This window comes from Mus musculus, chromosome 1 (assembly GCF_000001635.26).
Source record: "Mus musculus strain C57BL/6J chromosome 1, GRCm38.p6 C57BL/6J".
Taxonomy (NCBI): Eukaryota; Metazoa; Chordata; class Mammalia; order Rodentia; family Muridae; genus Mus; species Mus musculus.
The window spans coordinates 140,414,604-140,436,973 of record NC_000067.6 but is presented as its reverse complement, the minus strand read 5'-3'; the positions used below and the strand labels follow the sequence as shown (position 1 = coordinate 140,436,973).

General features: G+C 34.6%; 1 protein-coding gene across 22 annotated transcripts in view; it reads right to left on the bottom strand.

Moving 5' to 3' along the window:
• The window catches only part of Kcnt2 (potassium channel, subfamily T, member 2), a 368,389-nt gene that overhangs the window by 177,072 nt on the left and 168,947 nt on the right, over positions 1 to 22,370 (bottom strand). For 21 of the 22 annotated variants that reach the window (XR_001784498.1, XR_001784494.1, XR_001784492.1 and 18 more), the window contains 4 exons: positions 11,601 to 11,781; positions 9,982 to 10,146; positions 8,029 to 8,165; positions 5,541 to 5,604 (listed from right to left, as the gene is read on the bottom strand). Coding sequence is in view for 16 of the 22 variants with exons in the window: in XM_011247999.2 (XP_011246301.1) it covers positions 5,541 to 5,604; positions 8,029 to 8,165; positions 9,982 to 10,146; positions 11,601 to 11,781 (547 nt within the window). In the remaining 6 variants the exon portion in view is untranslated. Of the gene's footprint in view, positions 1 to 5,540; positions 5,605 to 8,028; positions 8,166 to 9,981; positions 10,147 to 11,600; positions 11,782 to 22,370 lie in introns of those variants that run through there. The other variant, XM_017320512.1, reaches the window with a different exon arrangement.

The following is a 22,370-nucleotide window of genomic DNA, read 5'->3' as shown; positions in this document are numbered from 1 at the left end:
GGTCATGTTCTGTGCTCACCATTGTCAAGCAGAAATTTGTTTCTAATATATTCACCCACATCAAAGAACAGAAAATTCAGGACTGTTCATGGGCAGCCCTACATGTGCCATGAGGTGACTCTCCGAACAGACACTGCTGTTGGCTCCAGACTCACTTTCCTAGTAACGGGAAAGAGCTTTTATGTTGTTGACTACTGTTGGGTATCATTGTTCACCTTTGCTTTAATCACACTTAGATTTTGATAAACCTTTTCATATCTTACCTAAGAGTTGTTTGCTGTTTGAAAATTATTCAATACCCAGTAATGTTTCTTGACCTTCTTTGTTTTCCTTTCTGAGAAAAAGATTACTAGAATATAAGTGTAAAAAAAAAAATCTAGGAATTTGAAAAGAATTGTGTTTTGTAGTTCTAGCCTCCTGGAAGAAAATATATATATATATATATATATATATATATATATATATATATATATATATATATATGTGTGTGTGTGTGTGTGTGTGTGTGTGTGTGTGTGTGTAAAATATAATATAATATATATTATATAGTTATAATATATGTATATATATATATATGAGAGTGAGAAAGCTATATATAGAGAGATATATAGATACAGATGAATAAATATGTATATGTGTGTATATAGATGTATATATATCCGTATATATGTTTGTACATATATATGTATATATATGTACATATATATTTTTAAATTTCAAATTATCTTTGTTTGCTGTCATTTCATTACATAATACTGGTATGAACACGAGTACATCATTAAAGCAAACCACTCAAATCAAAGGTATATTAGCTTTATATTCTCAATTTTTATTAATAAATTAATTAATTTCTGTTTCTTCTTCAGTTTCTCTGATCAATATTCCTCATGTCAGTTTTGCTCCCTGTATTGCCTATCTACTTCCAATGCAAGTTTTGTCATTTCAGATCCATTATGTTGCACAAAGCAAGTGTTACATACTGGAGAGGTTTAGCCACAAAATTTGATTAGATTGAAATGATATTTTCTACTTTTGATGGGATTCACTCAGAAAACTGGTCCTCAGTCCCCTTCTCTTCACCTCTTAATATGTAGATATTTTCTAATCCACTTAATACTGAATTAGTTTTATCCTGTGGTTTATTTTTCTTCAGTTCAGAGCCTGGAGTTTATCTTCCAGGCCTCTTACTGAATTTTCCCTGAGTTATTTCCAGAATCTGCTTTATAATTCCTGTATGAGTTTTTTTTTTGATTGTTTTGTTCTGTTTTGTATTCTATTATTATTGTTTGATGTATACAGCATGATCTCACATTACACTCAAGATGTTTATTGAATGACAAGATCCTCTGAATTGATATTGTAAAACTGATTTCTTCATCCACATTTATAGCATGCTTGTTCTTCTTCTCCAGATTTCTCCTTTCTACTTGGGGTGAATTTTGTGTTTATTCACTCTCTTTTTCATTGTTGCATTCTTAGTAATCCCCAAAAATGTCCACTGATGCCTATTGACTGAATAAATGATGGACTGAAATGTATTTATGACTGAAACATCCTGAAACAAGAGTGGATTCTAGTTGGGTTGTAGTATATATGGTCCTCTATATGGTGATTACATATTACACCAGAGAAGTCTAAGTTTGTATACTCATCTAAATACAAAAATGTATGCCTATGTAATCACACACACACCTGCATACACCACATTCTCTTCTAATGACCATTTTCTCAAGACATTGAAAGATGCATATTAAAGATATCGACAATTTGTTCTGAGAGATATGGTATGCATCCAGGCCCCTCAAATTTACTTTCTGACTTAGAAAGTAGAGGATTCAAGGAACGAATTGCCCAAATAGAATGGCTCTTCTAGGTTTCAGAAAGAAATCAGCAATGCAAATGTGGAGAGATTCAGGGAATCCACTCCTTGCTCTGACTTTGAATAAGTCCTAGAAGGATCTCTACTTTAAGCAACATCTGTCCCCTTCCTTGCTGCTGCCTCTGAGCTTCCCTTGCCAACAGCAGACTGCTTGTGATTTCCTCTCTCAACCTAAATTTTAACTTCCTTCTGGATGAGTCAGTTGCCATTCATCTACTTGCTTTGTGCCTTTCAGAATTCTACTACTTTTGTCTCATCTCCTTAACCTTTCGTCTTCCTAGGTACTTTTATTAACTTCTTGTCAATTTACTAAAATTGGGAGGAAATAGTTTACATTTATTTCAATGAAAGCTTCCCAAACTCATGTTGTAAAGTTAACTCTCATAGATATATATTTATTTCTGCATGTAATTATGTTCCTGCTCTCAGTATAAAATAGTATAAAACCTATTAAATCAAGAAGCCGTATGTAGGGCACAGGATTGACAGCAACATGTAAAACAATCAGAGAAAATAAAGATTATGTTCATTTCGAATTCATTGCTTTATCAGATCTTATTGAAGCATTTCTATGCCAAACTATTTAGAAAACCTTTGTAGTGGGTAGAAAACCTTGTCAGAGAGTCCACACTTACAAAACTGAGGGGCCTTGTCCCCAGTTGGTTCTGACTGGTAAATAAAGATGCTTACAGATAATGGTTGAGCAGTGCAGAGAGAGTCAGGAACTTAGGACTCCAATGTTTGGGATCAGAAGAAGGATATGGAGAAAGGAAACAGGGATCTGCCATGAGGGGAGAGTGTAAATGAGAGGAGAGATGCCATGCCTTAGAAGAGTGCAGAACAGAGAGTCTTGGCCACCATGTGAAGGAGATGGGGGAGTGCAGCCCAGAGCACAGCCTAGTTGAGCAGCCCTCTGAGTCCAGAGCAGCCAAAATAGAATATAAAGTTTAGTAAGTAATAACTCGGGATTATTGTCAGGAAGTGGATTAACCTTGTGCCTTGTGGAGACTAGGCAGCTATTGTCTACAATAAGGCATATCAATATATTAAAGGCTGTGGTGTGTGTGTGTGTGTGTGTGTGTGTGTGTGTGTGTGTTTGTGCCTTTCATTCAGGAACGTAAACCTTTGAGGTGGGTAGTGAAAAAAAATCGTCTCTAATCTCTTATCCTATAAAGGGGTAATATCTAAAATATATAAAGAACTCAAGAAGCTAATTTCCAAAAGAAATGAAACAACCTAATCAAAAATGGCATAGAGAGCTAAACAGAGAATTCACAACAGAGGAATTCTGAATGACTGAGAAGCACTTAAAGAAATGTTCAAAATCCTTAGTCATCAGAGAAATGCAAATTAAAAAAAAAAAAAAAAGCTCTGACATACCACCTTACACCAGTCAGTGTGGTGAAGATCAAAACCTCAAACAACAGCACATGCTGGCAAGGATGTGAAGAAAGAGGAAGCCAGGCACACGCCTTTAATCCCAGCACTCAGGAGGCAGAGGCAGGCGAATTTCTGAGTTTGAGGCCAGCCTGGTCTACAAAGTGAGTTCCAGGACAGCCAGGGCTATACAGAGAAACCCTGTCTCAAAAAACCAAACCAAACCAAACCAAACCAAACCAAACCAAACCAAACCAAACCAAACCAAACCAAACAAAACAAAACAAAAATAAAAAAATAAAATAAAATAAAAAGAAAGAAAGAAAGAAAGAAAGAAAGAAATAGGAACACTCCTCCATTGCTTGTGGGATTGAAATCTGGTACAACCACTTGGAAATCAATCTGGCAGTTCCTCAAAAAATAGGAAATAGTTCTGAAGACCCAGCTATATTTCTTCTGAAATGTCCCACCATACCACAAGAACATCTGTTCCACTATGTTCATAGCAGCCTTATTTATAATAGCCAGAAGCTGGAAACAACTTAGATGTCCCACAACAGAAAAATGGATACAGAAAATGTGGTTCAATTACACAATGGAATACTACTCAGCTATTAAGAACGAGGAGTTTTGCAGGCAAATGGATGGAACTAGAAAATATCATCCTGAGTGAGGTAACTCAGATGCAAAAGGACATAAATAGTATGTACTCACTAATAGGTGGATATTAGCCAAAAAGTACAGAATACCTAGGATACAATCCACAGAACTCAAGAAGGTTAACAAACAGAAGGGCCCAAGTCAGGATGCTTCAATCCCACTTGGGAGGGAGAAGAAAGCAATCACTGGAGGCAGAGGGAGGGAGCTGAGTTGAATAGGGGAGAGTGCAGGAAAAGGGGGAACATGATCAGGTGTTAGTGGGAGGAGCAACAGAAGAGAAGTCCTGAGGACCAGCAGAATGAATAGACATATGCAACCTTGGGAGTTGGGATGTGGGGGTACCCTGTAGAATGTACCAGGGACCTTGACTCGGACCTTAGATGAAATGAAAAACAGTGGGAAGAGGGAACTTGTAGAGTCCCTCTCCAGTTGAAGGACAGGGCATCAATTCCTGTCTGAAAGAACTGCAGGGACAAAAATGGAGAAGAAACTGAGGAAAAGGTAGTCCAGTGACTGGCCCAACTTGGGATACATCTCAAGAAGAGTATCCAAGACCTAACAATATTACGGAGGCTCTTGTGTGCTTACAGACAGGAGCCTAGCATTGGCTGTCTTCTGAGAGGCCCATCAAGCAGATGACTGATACAGATGCAGACACTTACACCCAACCAATGGACTGAAGTTGGGAGTTAGGGAAAGCATAGAAGAAGCTGAGGAGGAGGGGCCACCCCAAAGGAAGACCAGCTGTCTCAACTAACCTGGATACCTGAGATCTTTTAGATACTGAGCCACCAATCACACAGCATACACAAGCTGCTCCTAGGCACCTGACACATATAGAGAGGAGTGCCTGGTCTGGTCTCAGTGGGAAAAGAGCCTAACTCTTAATAGACTCGAGGCTCCAGGGAGTAGGGAGACCTGGAGGTGAGAGGATGGAGGATGTCTCCTCTTGGAGACAGAAGGGAGGAGGAATGGGATGAGGGACTTTGGGAGGGCAGACCACAAGGGGGGTAAAAACTGGACTTAAACAAACAAACAAACAAACAAACAAAACACTCTCTTAGACGATGAAGTCATTGTTCAGTACTTCACTTAAATTAGTTTTAAATTAGTTTGATTTAGATGTTTGGATTTAAAAATACATCACAGAAATTCTGTTAAGTCAAAAGTTAGCAAAAAGAACCCTAGGAGTCTTTCTAAACAATGTACATTTCAGTTCTCACTCTAAATAACTTCAGAAGAATTTTCAAAATAGTGTATATTTTTTAAAAGTAAATTCTCCAATGATATTATTATAATCTGCTACAGCCACCTGCCTTCATTTGAAGTTGGGGAAATGTAGGCCCTTTTAAAAAACTGTATCTCTTAGGAAATGTTCAGAGGATTAGTAGAAAGCAGGTAGAAAATTAGAAAAACATGAGTTGACACAATGGACAATATTTTTAATGTTAAAATATTCATAGCTAGTAAATACACGCTTAGATGTAGTGCAAACGTAAAGTTACAAAGGTTCATTATGGTCTTTTTTTTTCTTTTTTTTTTGTTGTTGTTGTTTTATTCAAATTAAGCTAAAATCTTGTTCAGAGAAGTGTACAGTTTACTGAGGGGATATTAGAAAACTTACAGATGAGGTTCTATCCACTTCGCAGCGGCTACTCAAAATGAAACAGGCCTCAGCATTGTCCATCCTAAACAGGGACAGAAAACAGAGAAACCATACTGAAATGCTAGCTACTGACGGGACTATGTCATTGCCTGACCCCCATCCCGAACATGTGTGTCCTCAAGCTTAAGGAACAACTGGCTGTCTTGCTGAGCTTGCCTACACTTGCAGTATTCATACAGCTCACAATTAATGAGAGAAAAAGGAATTGAATTTGCTTTTACTTCTCAATTTATATATATATATATATATATATATATATATATATATATATGTATATATATATATATATACACACACATATGTATACTTATATAAGTATTTTTATATCTATATATAATATTTTAATTAATATATGTTTTGCAATCCAGGATCATTACATTATTATTATTTTTATGGCTAACTCATTTCACTTCAGTAACTCAGTTGAAGAGAGGGAACAAATATGCTTAGCGGATTTAAGTCAAACTCCACTCTTTGTTTCCAGGAACCTGTTCAACTTTTGTTCCAACCCTTTTTGTCATGTGAATGTTCTTCAGTTCTTAAAGTTAGTTACTAAAGAATGTTTATTTTTCAACTGAGCAATGCTTTATCTTCCTGCTACACTGTGATAAAGTTAGATTCTTTAAAAACATATTTGTTTTCACTGGGGAAGAAAAACAAAAAGCCTGGAAAATTAGTCCAAACAAAACAATTCTGAAGAAAGTACTGCGGGGGTTGCTAAATAACAAGGATAGTAGATAACATTTTCTAAATTATCATTTTCAGTAAAGCAGTGAAGTCATGTCATGCCACTGGCCTGTGGTTTAGAGGTGCCTACTCCTGGCTTCTTGCATGGAGAATTATGCTGAAGAATGTATTAATTAACATTAAATCCTAAATATCATATATGAAGTCAGGATCTAAAATGAACGTGCAGTAAACAGTCACCCTGACGTCTTTCTCAGCCCAGCTTTTTGAACAGTGAGAGCTGGACAACAGTCCCCGTTCCAGGTCTCGTATTTAATTTGCTCATTTTCAATTTCCATGAAGGGTTTTCTGTAAATGTGACCCCTTGGTGGAAAATCATTTCATTCCTAATAGTGATAGCTAAATTTAAAAAGCATTTATCTGACACAATTATTGCTAATACAAAGAGCTCAGATTTAATTCCCAGAATAAAAAACTTCCACCACTATCAGGCTTATCAACACACTCTGGATGAGCAGAATGAAGAACCTAACTCACAGTAATTTAAGGAGAAGGATTTATAGAGATAACATAATGTAGAGATTTAGAAGATACAAAAGTGGAAACATCTTCTAGGTACCCAAATAATTATATAGATATCAAATAGGATATAGCTAAATCTTCAAAGTGTCACAAGGAGTGTTTAACAGAGGTATACGCTAGGATAAAATATATGCTGTAAGACATTTAAATTTCCAACATTTACCATTCATTTTTTACTGTGGTAATTTCTACTCACTGTTTTGTTTCTTAGATTAAATCATTAAGAAAAACAAACCTCAGCTAAATTTATTTTAAACAAAAGTGATATCAGAATTCATCATTACTTGGTACCTAAGCATCATTTGGGTCATGACGTGAGACAAGAAAACTAAAAAAAAAAAAAAAATCTTAGGTTAAGTACTGTGAGGAGGAAACCTTCACATTTAAAGAAGCACATAGAAACATCCAAAATAAAGAAGACCCACTGAAAACTTTCAATACAGCAGAAGGCATCCAGCAACCTCCACCCCCACTCCACTCCTCCCCACACCCTCCAGCGATTCTTGGTTTTAAATCAAAAGGAGTTGTTTTATATTAGTCATGATCACACCATGACCTCAGCATTCCTTCCCTTCCCTTTTCTCACTCTCTACTGCTGTGTAAGAAGACTAGCTTCCCATAACAAAGGTCTAGCCCAAGCCATCTTTTAAGCCCTATTGACAGGCTTAAGCACAATCTGAGAGCAACTCAGCAGGACCTCTTAGGATCCTGTTTCCTCCAGCTCTAAGAATTCTTCAGACTTTGACCCCTGCAAGGTAAAAGGTGATGCTGAGGAATGTTCCAAGTTTCTTACAGTTCAAACCCTGACTCATTGCTTTGATATCTCATATAATATTTAGTCCAAGATTTTGTCCTATAAAATATAACCAGAATTGAGAAATTAGGAGATATCTCCAATTGGGAGTCTGAATACCTCTTGTCTATCTCTGACAGCAAAGATAATTCTAGCATGGAAATTTCTTACCACACCATGCAGAATTATTATCTTAAATATCTGCCTTAAAACCGAAAGTAGAAAACAGGAGCCTATACTTTTAGCACTGTTATTCTAAAATTAGTAAAGCAGAGCTAAATTTTATATTTAAATACATGTGAAATGCAGCTTGCAAACGTTTGGAGAGAAAAGTTATCAAAAGATTGAAAATGAAGAGAGATAGAAAGGATGGAGGATGCCTACTTTGCTCTCAGGAGATCCTGGTCTTTAAGGGCAGAGCCTTGAAGGTAGATCACTCTCTGGGACCACATTGGAATCTGTAGTACTCTCCGAACTTGCACATCCATCTCCGTGGGACACAAAATCACCACGTAATAATCCTATTTAAGGCATAATAGAAAATGGCACAGACACAATCATGCTTTAAGTAATCCTACACGAACTATTTAAGATCTTTTCCTTTAATTATGATCACATTGTAATAAATTCTTAGTGATGAAGAATGCATTTAAATTTAGAGAAATTGAATAAGAAATCGAATGGCACCATGATAAACATAATGTGAGAAATGCGGAACAGTCAGCCTGAGCTATGGCAATGGCATTGGTACCCCAGCAAGAAGGAGTCATGGAGTACACTCCACCCACTCCTTCAGTTCAGTTTTCACCTTAAATTTAGTAAAATACACACTGAATGGGAGACGGAAAGATTCAAGAGTCAATGGATACTTTAAAGTGTTACTTTCTTAATGAAATTTATCAGAGTCATTTAATTAATAGTATGTTATGAACAGTACCTTTTAGCAACTTCTGATGAATATTTGTATAGTTTGGAGTTTGTGTTCAATAAAATGATTGGTGATAAAAAAAATGGCTTTACATCAAAATATTTCAAAGTGTATCACAATTTGAGACCTGGCAAATGCATCCAAAATGATAAAAATGACTTAATACTAATCTACAAGAATTTATACTTCTCTAGTAACTATTTCCTATTTGGTTGCTCTAAAATATATTTCTACAATAAAACATCTAACTTTAGATATTGATATTAAACAGAGTTAGTCATTGTGAGATCATTTTTCTACTCCATTTTAAATATAATATACAATATTTATAAAGAATATTAAAATGTATAGAAAAATGAAGAGCATAAAACAAGATTAAATAGTGTTAAATAAAGATAATATGCATTTCTGATATTACTTATGGAATATATTTCCATTTATCACTGTCTTGAGTTTTAATCACACAAATTCATCTAGGAAATACAAAACAAATCCTTTCTTCTTTGAACTATACTAACTACATTAAAAATTTACCTAAATCTCCTTTGTCTTAACAACATAAAAAGTTGAATTATGTAAAGGTTTTATGTACAAACACACACATGCCAGTTTTGAATTAATATTTATGTTTCTTTTTATTATTTACTAATGTTTTATCATTTAAAAGGATATAAGTAGTGGTTGGTCACATTCCAAATCATAAATATGCAAGAAGGAAATGTCCAGGGTGCTGGATGGCTTGGCAATTAAAAGCACTGAATGGTCTAACTCAGGACTTGAATTTGGTTCCCAGAACCCACACTGAACAGCTCAGAACAGCCTTCGAATCAACCCTCTGGGTTCTGACAGAGTCTTCTGACTTCTGCAGGCACCCATACCCACAGATTCACACACAAACACACACACACACACACACACACACACACACACACACACACACCCCAAAACCACACATAGCACAGAGACACACAGGTAAACACACACATAAAAATTAAAGCCTTACAAAAACAATTTTCCTACCCTTGCATTCCTATCAACAAAACTTATATCTACAATTTTCCAGATGGTTTCATTGTTTTATTGTATTTTAGATTAAAACTCACTGCTTCATGAAATTATCATTTATGCTCTTACCCGAGAGGAAAAAAAAAACCTTTAAGTCAAATAAATATCCTCCTTTCTAACAATAACAAGTCATATCTGTCTTTTGGCATAGGTACAGAAGGGAACCTCAAGGCTATTTATTTCTTCAGCATTTTTATTATGTGTCCAGTTATATTTGTAGTCTTTCATTAACCCTTTTTAAATATGGGTGCATAAATAAAAGTTTGCCAGTAGGCAGCCTGCAGTGCTGGTTAATGTGAGATTGAGAATGACTCCGTATTGTGCATGAGATAATTCAAATGTACCTGTAGTCTTGGATGCGCATAGAACTCATTTAGAAAATCCATAAGTAAGTCAATCTTCAAGGAGCTGACACACAGGACAACATGCTTCTCTGTCTGAGCTCTGTGTCGACTGTAGTTTCCTCCTGACTTTTGTCTCTCCATCCACAAATAGGCCAACTGTTCAAACTGTAATGAATTTTCCACCCATGAATGAAAAGCATCAAATATGAAAGTGAAAGCCCAACACAGTGCCCCAACTGTTATTAGGTACACGGCATTTCTTACCCTTAAAATTGTTGAGTATCAAATTATCACTAGTACTCAACAGGCTTACCACATGATGTCCACAGGGATTTCAATGAGGCCCAGGGGCTTCAGGTCTCCAAAGAAACACATTAGAATGATTTTACTATTATACCATCTCAGAACATGAAGGGGCTAGTCCATCTGCTTTGTATCCAGGAAAGTATGATGTAATATGCCATTCATTAAATATAGTTTAACAGTTCTGCCATTTGCTCACTTTAAGAAGTTTGCAGTCTTATGGCAAAGGTAGCTGTGGAATTAAGTGGCCAAGAGGCTGAATTTTCTTTCCATTCTTTTTGTTTGTTTTTGTTTTGTTTTTGGTTTGTTTGTTTGTTGTTTGTTTGTTTGTTTGTTTGTTTTGAGACAGGGTTTCTCTGTGTAGTCCTGGCTGTCCTGGAACTCACTCTGTAGACCAGGCTGGCCTTGAAGTCAGAAATTCGTCTGCCTCTGCCTCCCAAGTGCTGGGATTTAGGCGTGTATTACCATGCCCAACGAGGCTGAATTTTCAACCTGGCCATTTAATAACCTGCAGGAAGGGCTTGATGGAGCCCAACTAGGAATATAAAACAAGCAAACTTTGCCTGGTAAGATTCAAGGACAGTGAGTCTTCAGCCCATTGTGCCCATATAATGCAAGAGGAGACAGCTGCATTAACATTTACAATGCCCCATGCTAGCAATATAGGATGAGTACTAGAGTGAACTGGGTGATATTGTAGAGGAGTGTCTGGGAGCTAGGTATGACAGTGTGAATTGGCTAAGGTTATATAATTAGCATGCAGGTTTAATTTGCCTTTATCATACATTATTTTTGATTTGTTCATTCATGGGAAACCAGGACTCATTGTAAAAAAGAACTGTAGACTAGTTATGGTTTATATCTCTGATCTGTGCATCTCTCCAAATCCTTGATAATGAGCATGTGCCATGTCCACTGTATGCTTTAGTTGATAAACATAAGAAATTAATTTTAAACTCACTGCAATTTATGCCATAGGTTTTCGTTTCTTATTTATTCTCCAAACATAATCCTTAATCTAACATCCAATAATTTAAATTATTTAATGGTTAGCAATATCACATAAGCTACATTTTTTAAATGATGCTGAATAATCATATCAAAATATGAGCTATCACTTGTGTCAATGAGGGAAAAGGTGTCTAAAAAATTATGAAAATATTTCTGTAATAGTGTTAGCACTTCCTTAAACTATTAATAGCATATCTTATAATATAAGTGTTAAACAAATAATCAGGTACTTTTTTATTAATATAGCAGTTTCAATTTTACATGGCTTTGTACATCTCTACAAAAGTTATCAGGGTTCTGTTTACCTGTATAGGGAGTACTACAAGGGCAACGCAGATCATAGCAACGACAAAGAGCTTGGAGGACCATGTTTCAGGAGTGACATCCCCAAAGCCCACAGTAGAAAATGTCACAATGCAGAAATAAAGGGAGTCAAAGAGATTGAGCTTCTTGCCAATTCGTTCTAGATGCTGAATCCCACAAATGCTTAAAAAACCAAAAAACAAAAAAGGAGATATTCATTAAAATTAAGAATAATGGAGACATTATCTTTCATATTGCTCTTTCAAAACCAAAAGATATTCTACAAAAATATTTTATAATTGGTCTATTTATATATAATTTTACCCAGAACAATATTGATTTTAACCACATAAATTTAGATGTGGTTTTATTTTAATAGCCAAAAAAATGTTAGCTATAATAGATAACTCTTAAAGATACTTAGTGCATGTGAAGGCAAAACAAACCTATACATTTCTAAGTCTAATTAATACCTGTCAAAATAGAAAAAAGTCTTAAAAAGTTATTGTTTAATTTAGAAAAAAGAAATGTATATTAATGTATATACATGTATACATATATTAATAATATAGAAAATTATGTGTTAACAAAATTCAAATACAGGTTGAACACTGTTGCTGCCAAAACACTAGTTAATATTCATTATCTATTGTAACAGTGCTTAGCAGGGGTGAAGCTTAAAGAATTATTGAGGACACCCCACCCCATCATTAAATGGATTATTGCCATTGTTGCGGGAAGATCTTTGCTGTAGAAAACATATTTTGTACATAATGTTTCTTTATTCCTCAGAGTATTTTACTTTGTTCCTAGCATTTTTCAATGGAATAAAAAGAACTCAGGCAACTTCAAGCACCTTTATGTTGGATGTCCCAGACTTTAGAACTGTAATACAACAAATTTCTGTTCTGTTAGTCATAAATTACAGTCATTTTTGCCATGCTGCAATCTAATACACAAATATAATGTATGCCTCAAACAAAAGCCTACATTATAAGACATTTACAGATAGCACCTGGTACATAAAAGAATTCAATATATATTTTCTTAATGACACAAGGTGTCCATGAATTAGAATTACTAAAATAGAAATAGACACAGCACCATTACTTGATTGTAAAATTAAAAAGTAGAAATCCATGATTGATAAATATGTGGTGCATATGGAAGGGTTACAATAAATATGGAACAGTAAAACCAGTATGCAACCTCAATGATTTGCACAAGGATGATCCTTATTCATATAAAAGTATTAAAATATGGGAACTTTATGGGATGAAAAAATCATGAGGGTGGTAGTCTCACACATGAGGATACCCACTCTTATGACAGGAAGATAATAAGCACACCAATATGTTCAGTCATTCTACATTCTGTAGTATGATAACAGAGCAAGAAGACATTGTCTTTGAATTAGAGAGAAGGCCCCCACCAGACCGATAGGGCCAGACCTTAATATGTGGCATCTTATCATTTGAATCTGTTAGAAAGGAAATTCATGTAACATATAAATTATTCATTTTCATGTATATGAACAGAAATGAGCCAACACAGACATCAAAACTAAGAACTGGGTTTGGGCTTAATAAACATGTATACTTGTTGAGCCAGGTTTAGGAATTGAAAATGTGTAGAGGCTAGAAAGCTGGGAACATGGAGAAAAGAACTATTGCATTGAATTGTGATGATGGCAATTCTTTCAGGGTTCATGAAAATATTATTGTAGCACAAGATTAGAGAAGAAATCAGTAAGTTGGAGGAAGAAATGGATTTTTTTTTAGAAAGCAGAGGGAAGGCAATATTTGTAAGACAACATCATAACTATAAAGCATTAAGTCCATGACTTTATAGAAGCCAGAATTTAAGAATGATAAATTAGAAACTTAGGGAGATTCTCTAAATATTTTGGATGTTTCATGGCATCTCCTGACAGTGTGCTAAAGTCAGAGAAGATAGAAATGGTTTAAAGATCGATTTTATAGACAAAAGGAAGCAGTGTGACCTAACTTAGAAGATTCTCACCCTAGTCAGATTGTGAAAATAAAAATGGTTCTCATTAGAAAAAGTCCCAGGATGGGAGAGTAGTTAGGAAAAAGGAACCCAGATGTTATTCATCCACACAATAGAAGACAGATCCTGAAATCACTCCAGAGATTGTTGAAAACATCATGACTACTCAAAGCCAACAATAACATGGCCTGGGATTTTATAGTTGTTTTAAGTGAGTAGCCCAAGGCATGTACAGAATTTCTGGGTTATGTCCACAATAACCTTAGCTCTTTGATTCCTTCAGTGTGACAGAGCTCTTGATTCTCTTTATTGAGTCCAAGTGCAAGACTACATAAGAATGTGTTTGACAAGATTCCTCTAGAAGAAACAGGTAATAAATAACCTTTGACAGTGATCTCTTTGGAAAAAGTGAGCAGCTGTTCGAGCATATATTTCTGTAAGAGTTTCTTCATCTAAATAAAAAAGGTCTTTTATATTTCTACTCAGGGAAAAGTTCCTTAATACAGTAAGGCCCCAAGAGGATAATGTCTAGAAAGGATTAAGGGTGAGGCTTCATCAGAAAACTCAATTGAACAACAACAAGCATGCAACACCTGGGAGAGCTAGCACTCCCAGACTCTAAACTGTGAAGATTCCTGTATGAACTGTTGCCAGAAAAGCCTTTCAGATGAGGCTTTCCAAATTCTTAAGAACAAACTCTTCTGCAGTTTCTAGAACTTTTGATGTGGAGGAAACTATCCTCAAGTCAAAGGATATCATGTTTCAATTACCAGGTTTTGAACTTACTCGTGGATAGAATAAATTATGATTTAGAACTACTGCTGTAATAAAATGTGTTTGCTCATTATCTTAACTGTTTTTAATTCAGAAAAAATTATGGACTTAAATGTGTCCTCTCACATATTGAGGTTGGAAATTGAATATCTAATGCAATAGCATTAAGCACTGAGACTTTTTATAGAAGTCAAGTCATGAGCACAACATTTGTGAATAGGACTTTAGAAATGCAGAGAACACTCATCAGACATTGAATCTGTGGCTCTTGGCCTTGAACACTCAAGCATTCAGATCTGAGAAATAAAATCATGCCTCTTAGAAATTACCCATTCTGGAGCATATGTACAATAGCAAAAATAGACTAGTACAGTTAAATGTACTATTCTGGAATTAAAGAGAGGACAACGTAAGGGGTGCAGAGTGAGCGAGAAGAAAGAAAGGAATGCCATGAATCAAGAAAAGGAATCAAATACTGATAGAAGATACAAGCATAAACTGAAATAATCAGAGTGAAAGAACTCAAATGAAAACAGCACCCAGGATTTTGTTTATGAAAATCTCAAAAAAGAGACAAAAAGCAGTCTAGCAGCTCGCCTTGCCTGCGAGTGTGGTGGGATAAGGTTCTAAGTAAATATGATAAAATGTGATTGAATTTATACTTAAGATGTGTGAATTTAACGATGTGTAAATTATGCTTCGGGAAATCTGTTAAAACTACGTATACTTTTGGAAAGCCACTACAGTGTCTGTGTGGAAGCAAAGTCCTCCTCTGAGGACAATAAAGAGCTAACGGGTCCAGAAGATGTGATTAGGAACTTTGAGTCACAACTGCTTCCAAACCAATTAGAGGTTTTTTGTTTATTTGTCTGTTTGTTTGTTTTCCTGGTTGCCCATAGGCAATACTGCCAATATAATTAAGCTATCAAATATAATCTCACACATCCAATGAGAAGAAGTGGATGCTAATAATAGATGTTCCTTATATAATGAGTGGTTTGGTTCACCACTCCCAGACACCATTTTCTCAGAACTCCTTTTCAAGCTGAGGCTGGACCTTGGCAAGTATTCTTGGAGAATGCTCTAATTGGATTAATTACACATTAAAATTGATCTTTGATGACAAATAATCATTTCCTAAGGCAAACATTTGTTATCTAAGATAAATTACAAAATATCACCCATTGTACATCTTAGCATTCAGTTTGTACTTTTTTTCTTTGTTTATTTTTTTTTCTTTTTTTTAAGATTTATTTATTATATATGTAAGTACACTGTTGCTTTCTTCAGACCCAGAAGAGGGTGTCAGATCTCATTACAGATGGTTGTGAGCCACCATGTGGTTGCTGGGAATTGAACTCAGGATCTCTGCAAGAGCAGTTGGTGCTCTTAAACTCTGAGCCATCTCTCCAGCCTTGTTTGTTTGTTTGTTTGTTTGTTTTTATTGTTTTTATTTTTCAAGACAGGGTTTCTCTGTATAGCCCTGGCTGTCCTGGAACTCACTCTGTAGACGAGGCTGGCCTTGAACTCAGAAATCCTCCTGGTTATGCCTTCTGAGTGCTGGGATTAAAGGCATGCACTACCACTGCCTGGCCAGTTTGCACATTTTTAAATGTAACTCACCCATGGTAATATCATTTTATTAAAAGGTAGATTGTACATAATTTTGACATCTGGTTTAAAATGGCCAGTTGGACTGTTTAACAATCTTTCACAGATTTGTGGTATACTAGGCTTTAAGAAACTTTATCAGCTGTTTTCTGAAATCCTTGATCACCAAATAGAGAAGTTAGGTTACTGTATTGTAAGCCATGAGTTGAGCCCTAGATTAACACCATGAAACACCAAGCCTAGCCATCTTGTCTTTGTATGACAATGTTGGAAGAGTATGCATGTCTGCAATGGGCCTACACAGGACTAGGTGTGTTAATATTCTATCATTTGTTACAAAGATATGGAATTAAGATGTCCTGTACATCCTTGCTGAGTTAGTGTCTACTGATGGAGTCCAGGAAAGACATTGTACTTGGTTGTATACCCACTTATCAGAAAGCCAGTATCCAGTGGATAATTGTGAACCCATAATAACACAGAAGAACAAGACTCAGCTCAGTGTGCCTCAAAACAAAACAAAACAAAATAAAAAACATGTGAATGTGGAAAGAAGATATACAGGATAATAATGATGTGAGGAAGAAGAGAACAGTAATTATAATGCAAAGTATGTGTATGAAATTATCAAATAATGAATTCAATAAAATTATGTTTAAAAAGCATGCACACACACACACACACACACACACACACACACACAAAACAGAAACAATGTGGAACTGGTAAACATGTTTAGTGCCTTTGTTATGCTTTGAGTGTCACAGGTGCACACATATCTCAAAATCATTGAATAGTCATATTAAATATATGTAGTTTTAGAAATTAACTACTTTATAAATCTATCAATTTTGCAAATATTCAATTACCCTTATATGAGGTATGTAAGAATTATAATCAAGGAAACATGCCAATGAGTATTTTTATTTTTTGCATCTATTTCATTTAAAAATTATATAAATGATACTGGGCATGGTAGTAGATGGTTGTCATTTCAACAGTTTAAAGGTGGAGCCAACAGACCTGGACTTCAAATCACCTATAGCTTTACTGAATTTGAAGCTAAGCTGAGCCACACAAGGCACAAGACCTTGTTAAAAAATGGAATTATGTGTATATGACATATATTTGAATTAAAATTATCTATATCATATAATAATTAAAAACTAAATTATAGAAATAAAATGTATACAAGTAAATAAGCTATGAGACACATATAGTTAAAAATACCAACAGAATTTAGTAGCTCATTGACTTATTCTACAAATATTTGAATGATTGAATTAACTATTTACTAACCAAATGCTAGAACTTCAGTCTCTTGTATATCCCTGGTAGTAAATATTACAATACTGAATTGACTCACCCCCCAGCTTATATGAACCAATATAGCCAGGAAAACATTTGTTTTACATTTTACAGAAAATGAAATAACTACCAACATTAGAAAAGGATCACTGCAATGACCTATAATCTATACTTCACTGTCCCTTTCTTTTTCCCCAAATCTTACCAGGTTTGCTCTCATTGTCAGGTGTGTATGTGTGTGTGTGTGTGTGTGTGTGTGTGTGTATGTGTGTGTGTGTGTGCAGTACATCCTTGGCTTTTTGGTAGGTTTTAAAAATTTTGTAGAAATAAGAACATGTATACTATATTTTTAAAACATTTCTAAATTCATTTATCTTAATAATTATTTTGAAAATTTATTTGTTCAAAGTTCTTTTAAAACCAAAGCAAATATCAAGACATCACTATTACAAAATGTCAGACACTAAACTACTTTAATTGCACAAACATTTCCTATTCTCATTTTCTGATGCCCATTAGAAAGAGTCAACCTGGTAACCTGGTATTTGCATTCTTTTATGGAAAGGAAAATTCTTTGTATTCAGACCACACAGAGAATGTTTTCAGGAACAACTTTAATTTGTTTATTTCTTTGCTAATCTTTCAAACTAATTATATATGTAGATTATTCATATTTAAAAATAATTCATCCAATTGTAAGAAAGCCATCAAGAAATAGTGCCTTCAAGATAGCTAAATAGACCATGTATTAGTAGTGATTAAGGCCAATACAAACAGAATACTAGAAACACCGTATAGAGTACACAACATTTAATACTAAACTTACGGAATTATCATTTTACCTACAATTCTGAATCTTACAAAATACTTTACAAGGACTTGAAACTATTAGATGATGAAAATATACTTTAATATAGATAACTATCTCTCCTTTCACAGATACAGAGCTGCCATTATTAAATGAAACAATGCTTTTCTCTCATCACATTTGATGAGTTTCATATTTTGTATCTCTATGCAGTGAGGCTTTAAGTAACAAATTTACTGATAAAAGAACTGTCCTCAAATATTATATATTCATAATAAAAATATTCTATTTGCTTTTAAATAGAAAGATAGAACTTTTCAATCAGTTAGGTACAGGTTAAAACCTTTAATTATGTCCATAATTTAAGGGAGCTAAAGAATTTTACAAAGCATTTTATTAATAGTATCTGAAATTGAATATTTTAATCATCTTACCACTTCAGTGTCTATAATTCAAACTTAATATTTCTATGCTACTGGATAGCTTTTTCTCTTACAACTTTTCTAATTATAACCAAACTTTTACTGTCCTCTGTTATTTGCTTAAACACTCAAAATAATTTACAACTTAAGATGTAAAAATATAAGAATATCAATTTTTTTACTAAATATTTTATTTATTTAATATCCATTAAATTAGATTCATTACAGTGGTTTTATGGAATATTAAAAATAAAACATTCTTAATCAAAGTGTACTATGAAAATTTTTAATAAAAATAATTTATACGAAACTGTTGAGGTTTCATCTTGCTGTCTATTGTAATGCTAAGTCAGAGTCCCAAAACCTATAGTCTACCCCAAGTCATTTTTGATTGGTAAATACAGATACCAAAAGCCAATAGCTGGGCAGAAGAGACATAAGTAGGGTTTAGGTTTCCTGGGCTTGGGGTGGGAATAGAACCAAGAGGAGGAGGAGAAGAAGAGGAGGAGCCATTGGTTAGGTGAACAATAAAAACTTGGCACATGGCTCTGACAAATTGAAGAGCCCAGATGAAACAGTGTAAGTCATTAGTAGTAATTCAGGATTATAGATAGAAAAGTAGATTCTAATAGAATAGAGAGCAGGTATCTGCCCAGCTCCTGTGTTGTTCAAGGGTTATTGTAAAAATACAGGCTATGTTTTATCCAATAACTAAAGGGTTAAAGGTGGGGTACAGTACCCAGGCCCAGATTAAATAAAATCTAGCTTGTATTTCATAAGAAATAGTATCAGAGTAATCATAAGGCTCTCACTTTGAAAGCTTGATGAACTGAGCTCAGATCCTGGAACTCACATAAGAACCATATACAATGGCATATGTGTGTTAATTTACAGTTTACCTGGGAAATGCCTCTGGCAAACTGGAGGTATAGACTGCAGAATTTCTCAAAGCTCAAGGGCCTACTCTCCTGCTCTATGCAGCACTGAACAAGAAATGACTGTGTTTCAAACAAGGTGGAAAACAAAGATGACAAGGAAGTTGTTCTGTGGCCTCATGCGGATGCATCGTAAACACACAGAAAGACCCTAAAACAATGGTTACCTATATTGCAAATTTGCGTTTTATTAGTTCATAAAGGTAAGTTTGTTGACGATTCATTTGATGATAATAATAAATGAATCAGCAATCCTCAACTCCTAGGGGAGTCAAATGACCCTATCACAGGGTTCAACTAAAACCATCAGAAATATCACATATATTTACATTTTGATTCATAAAAGTGGCAAAATTACAGTGATGAAGAGGAAACAAAAATAATTTTATGGTTGAGGATCACCACAACATGAGGAATTGTATAAAGGGTTGCTACATTAGCTAAATATAGTGATATTATCTAAGCCTTTGCTCTAGCTCTGTGGTAACCTGGATAAACTCCTTGATTTATTTTAACTTCTTAATCAATTGAAAAAGAAATGCAATGATATTAACATCATTTTAGCTATTGTGAGAATTAAATAAGCAAATATTCCATGAAACACGTACCAAATAATAACGTTTAATTGATCTCTGGATAATTTTGTTAATTGCTTCCAATTCCTACTTGAAATATAAGCATAGAAATGAGTTTAATATAATAATTAAATATATACACAGAAGAATTAACTATAACAAATTTCATATTGTTATATTTCATTTGTTCACCGTATCTGTGTGTGTATGTGTGTGTGTGTGGGGGGGGAATGTCTGAAGAAGTCAAGGACAATTTACAGAAGTAGAGTATCTATCCCAGGTAAAAAAAACTCAGGTAGGTAGATTTGGTAGCAAATACCTTCACTAAGGCATTTTGCAGACACCAGAATTCCAAATTCCTTTTTTTTTAATTTGATAAAAATATAATGACAAAAACAAAAACAAAACAAACAAACAAACAAACAAACCCGAGTGATTCACAGCCTTTGCTAAAAAAAAACAAAAAACAAAAAACAAAAAAAAACAGAAAAACAAAAACAAAAACAAAAAAACAAAAAAAAACCAAGTGAATCACAGCCTTTACTATCAATTTTATAAGAGAAAAATTTACCATAGAGAACAAAGTCAGAGTTTACAGAAAAAAGCATAGAGGTACAAACAGTAGGGAAGCCTAGTGATGCAGCAAAGAGTATCAGTCATATGCCTTATTAATGATGTGGTGGGTTAAAATGCAATAAAAGTCTAGAAAAATAAATAATAGATAGATGAGAAAAAGAGAGAGAGAGGGAGGGAGGGAGGAAAAGAGGCAGGGAGGGAGAGAGAGAGAGAGGAGAGAGAGACAGAGAGAGAGAGACAGAGAGAGAGAGAGAAAACAGGCCATCCATGGGTTAATAACTATCTGTAGCCTATTCCCCTCAGCTGTTGAAGCAACAGGAAGAATGTACAGGGAAGTTTCTACCTGCGAACAGAGTTGGGCAAGTTTCAACACAGACCCATATTAGTTAACTATTGACAAGTTTAATCATAGTTGACCTTTAGATGTTTCACTGACATGGTTTACAGAAACTGACAATGAATTCCTGGTAAATCAGCAAGGGGAAAATATTCATCACTATTCTAGGGAAGTATTTCCACATCAAAGTAGTGACCTCTTTGGAAGAATTGCTTAGTCTGATGTTTCCTATTACAATGCAAAAGCCAAGCTGACCATAGGCAATCCAAATATTCAGAGTTCCATATATATTCAAAGACATTTGACAATACGATATAAGACAGAATTTATCAAGAGATTTTAATTTCATTTTAATGAGATAATGTGTGTGGAATTTACTGGATCTCTTCTTTCTTATTCTAATTAACCATATCCACTGAATTCTATCCAAGACTAACCCAAATGACTAAGGTTTTGTGAACTAAACTGGACACTCAAGGTCCACAGTTGTGTTCTGTACATATTTTATAATCACTTACTCCAGTGTTTACTTGTACAGTGTATACCTTAGTTAATGTCCAGTACACAATATCTCTTGATTAATCATTTCTTACATAGAATTTAAGCCAGTGAGGTAGCTCAGCAGTCTAAGACTTTTGACAACAGTTCAGTGGCCTGAGTTTGAGCTTTGAAATTCACAGAACGTTAACTCCAGTAAGCTTTAGCCCTGATATTCCTGTAGATATACACACAAAATAAATGATAAATATAATTTATACAAAAAAAGAAAGATTTACATGGTAAAATTCTAAGGCCTTGTGTGCATGGTTCTACAGCTGTTTTATTGTTTGAAAGGAGTGAAAGATGCATATTAAAATGTCACAATTTATATATTATTTCTCTATCCTTTACATCAGTTTAACTCTACCTAAAACCTCCTAGAGTTTGACCAGAGTTCTATCCTAATTACAGACACACAAATATCCATGGTTCTATCTCATCATTTCAAAGTGTTTAGCAATCTTGGTCACATCTAAGAAGTATATTAGTTCGCCATAAGCATAACACAGTGGATCAGCACAGAAGCTGTGTGGTCCTACTAACATGAAAACTTGACGAACAGGATGTATTTTTAGAGGACTATGAATGTATTAAACAAGAATCAGTAAATTTAGTACTTGAGTGGAAAAGAGAAGTCAGCATTAGAACTCTTAAAACACTTAAAATCCCATTATTTTGTAACCTGGAATCTGTTCAATCTCATTAAAAGTCATTTTTATTAGAAAATGAAACAACAACAACAAAATCACACAACTAGGCAAACATCCCATTCATAATAACTGTAAAAGAACTAAGCCTTATTGTGAGGTAAGTAGAGTAGAAAAATTGACTTTTTGACAACTTCTGAATATAGAAATTAATTTGAAAAGAACACTC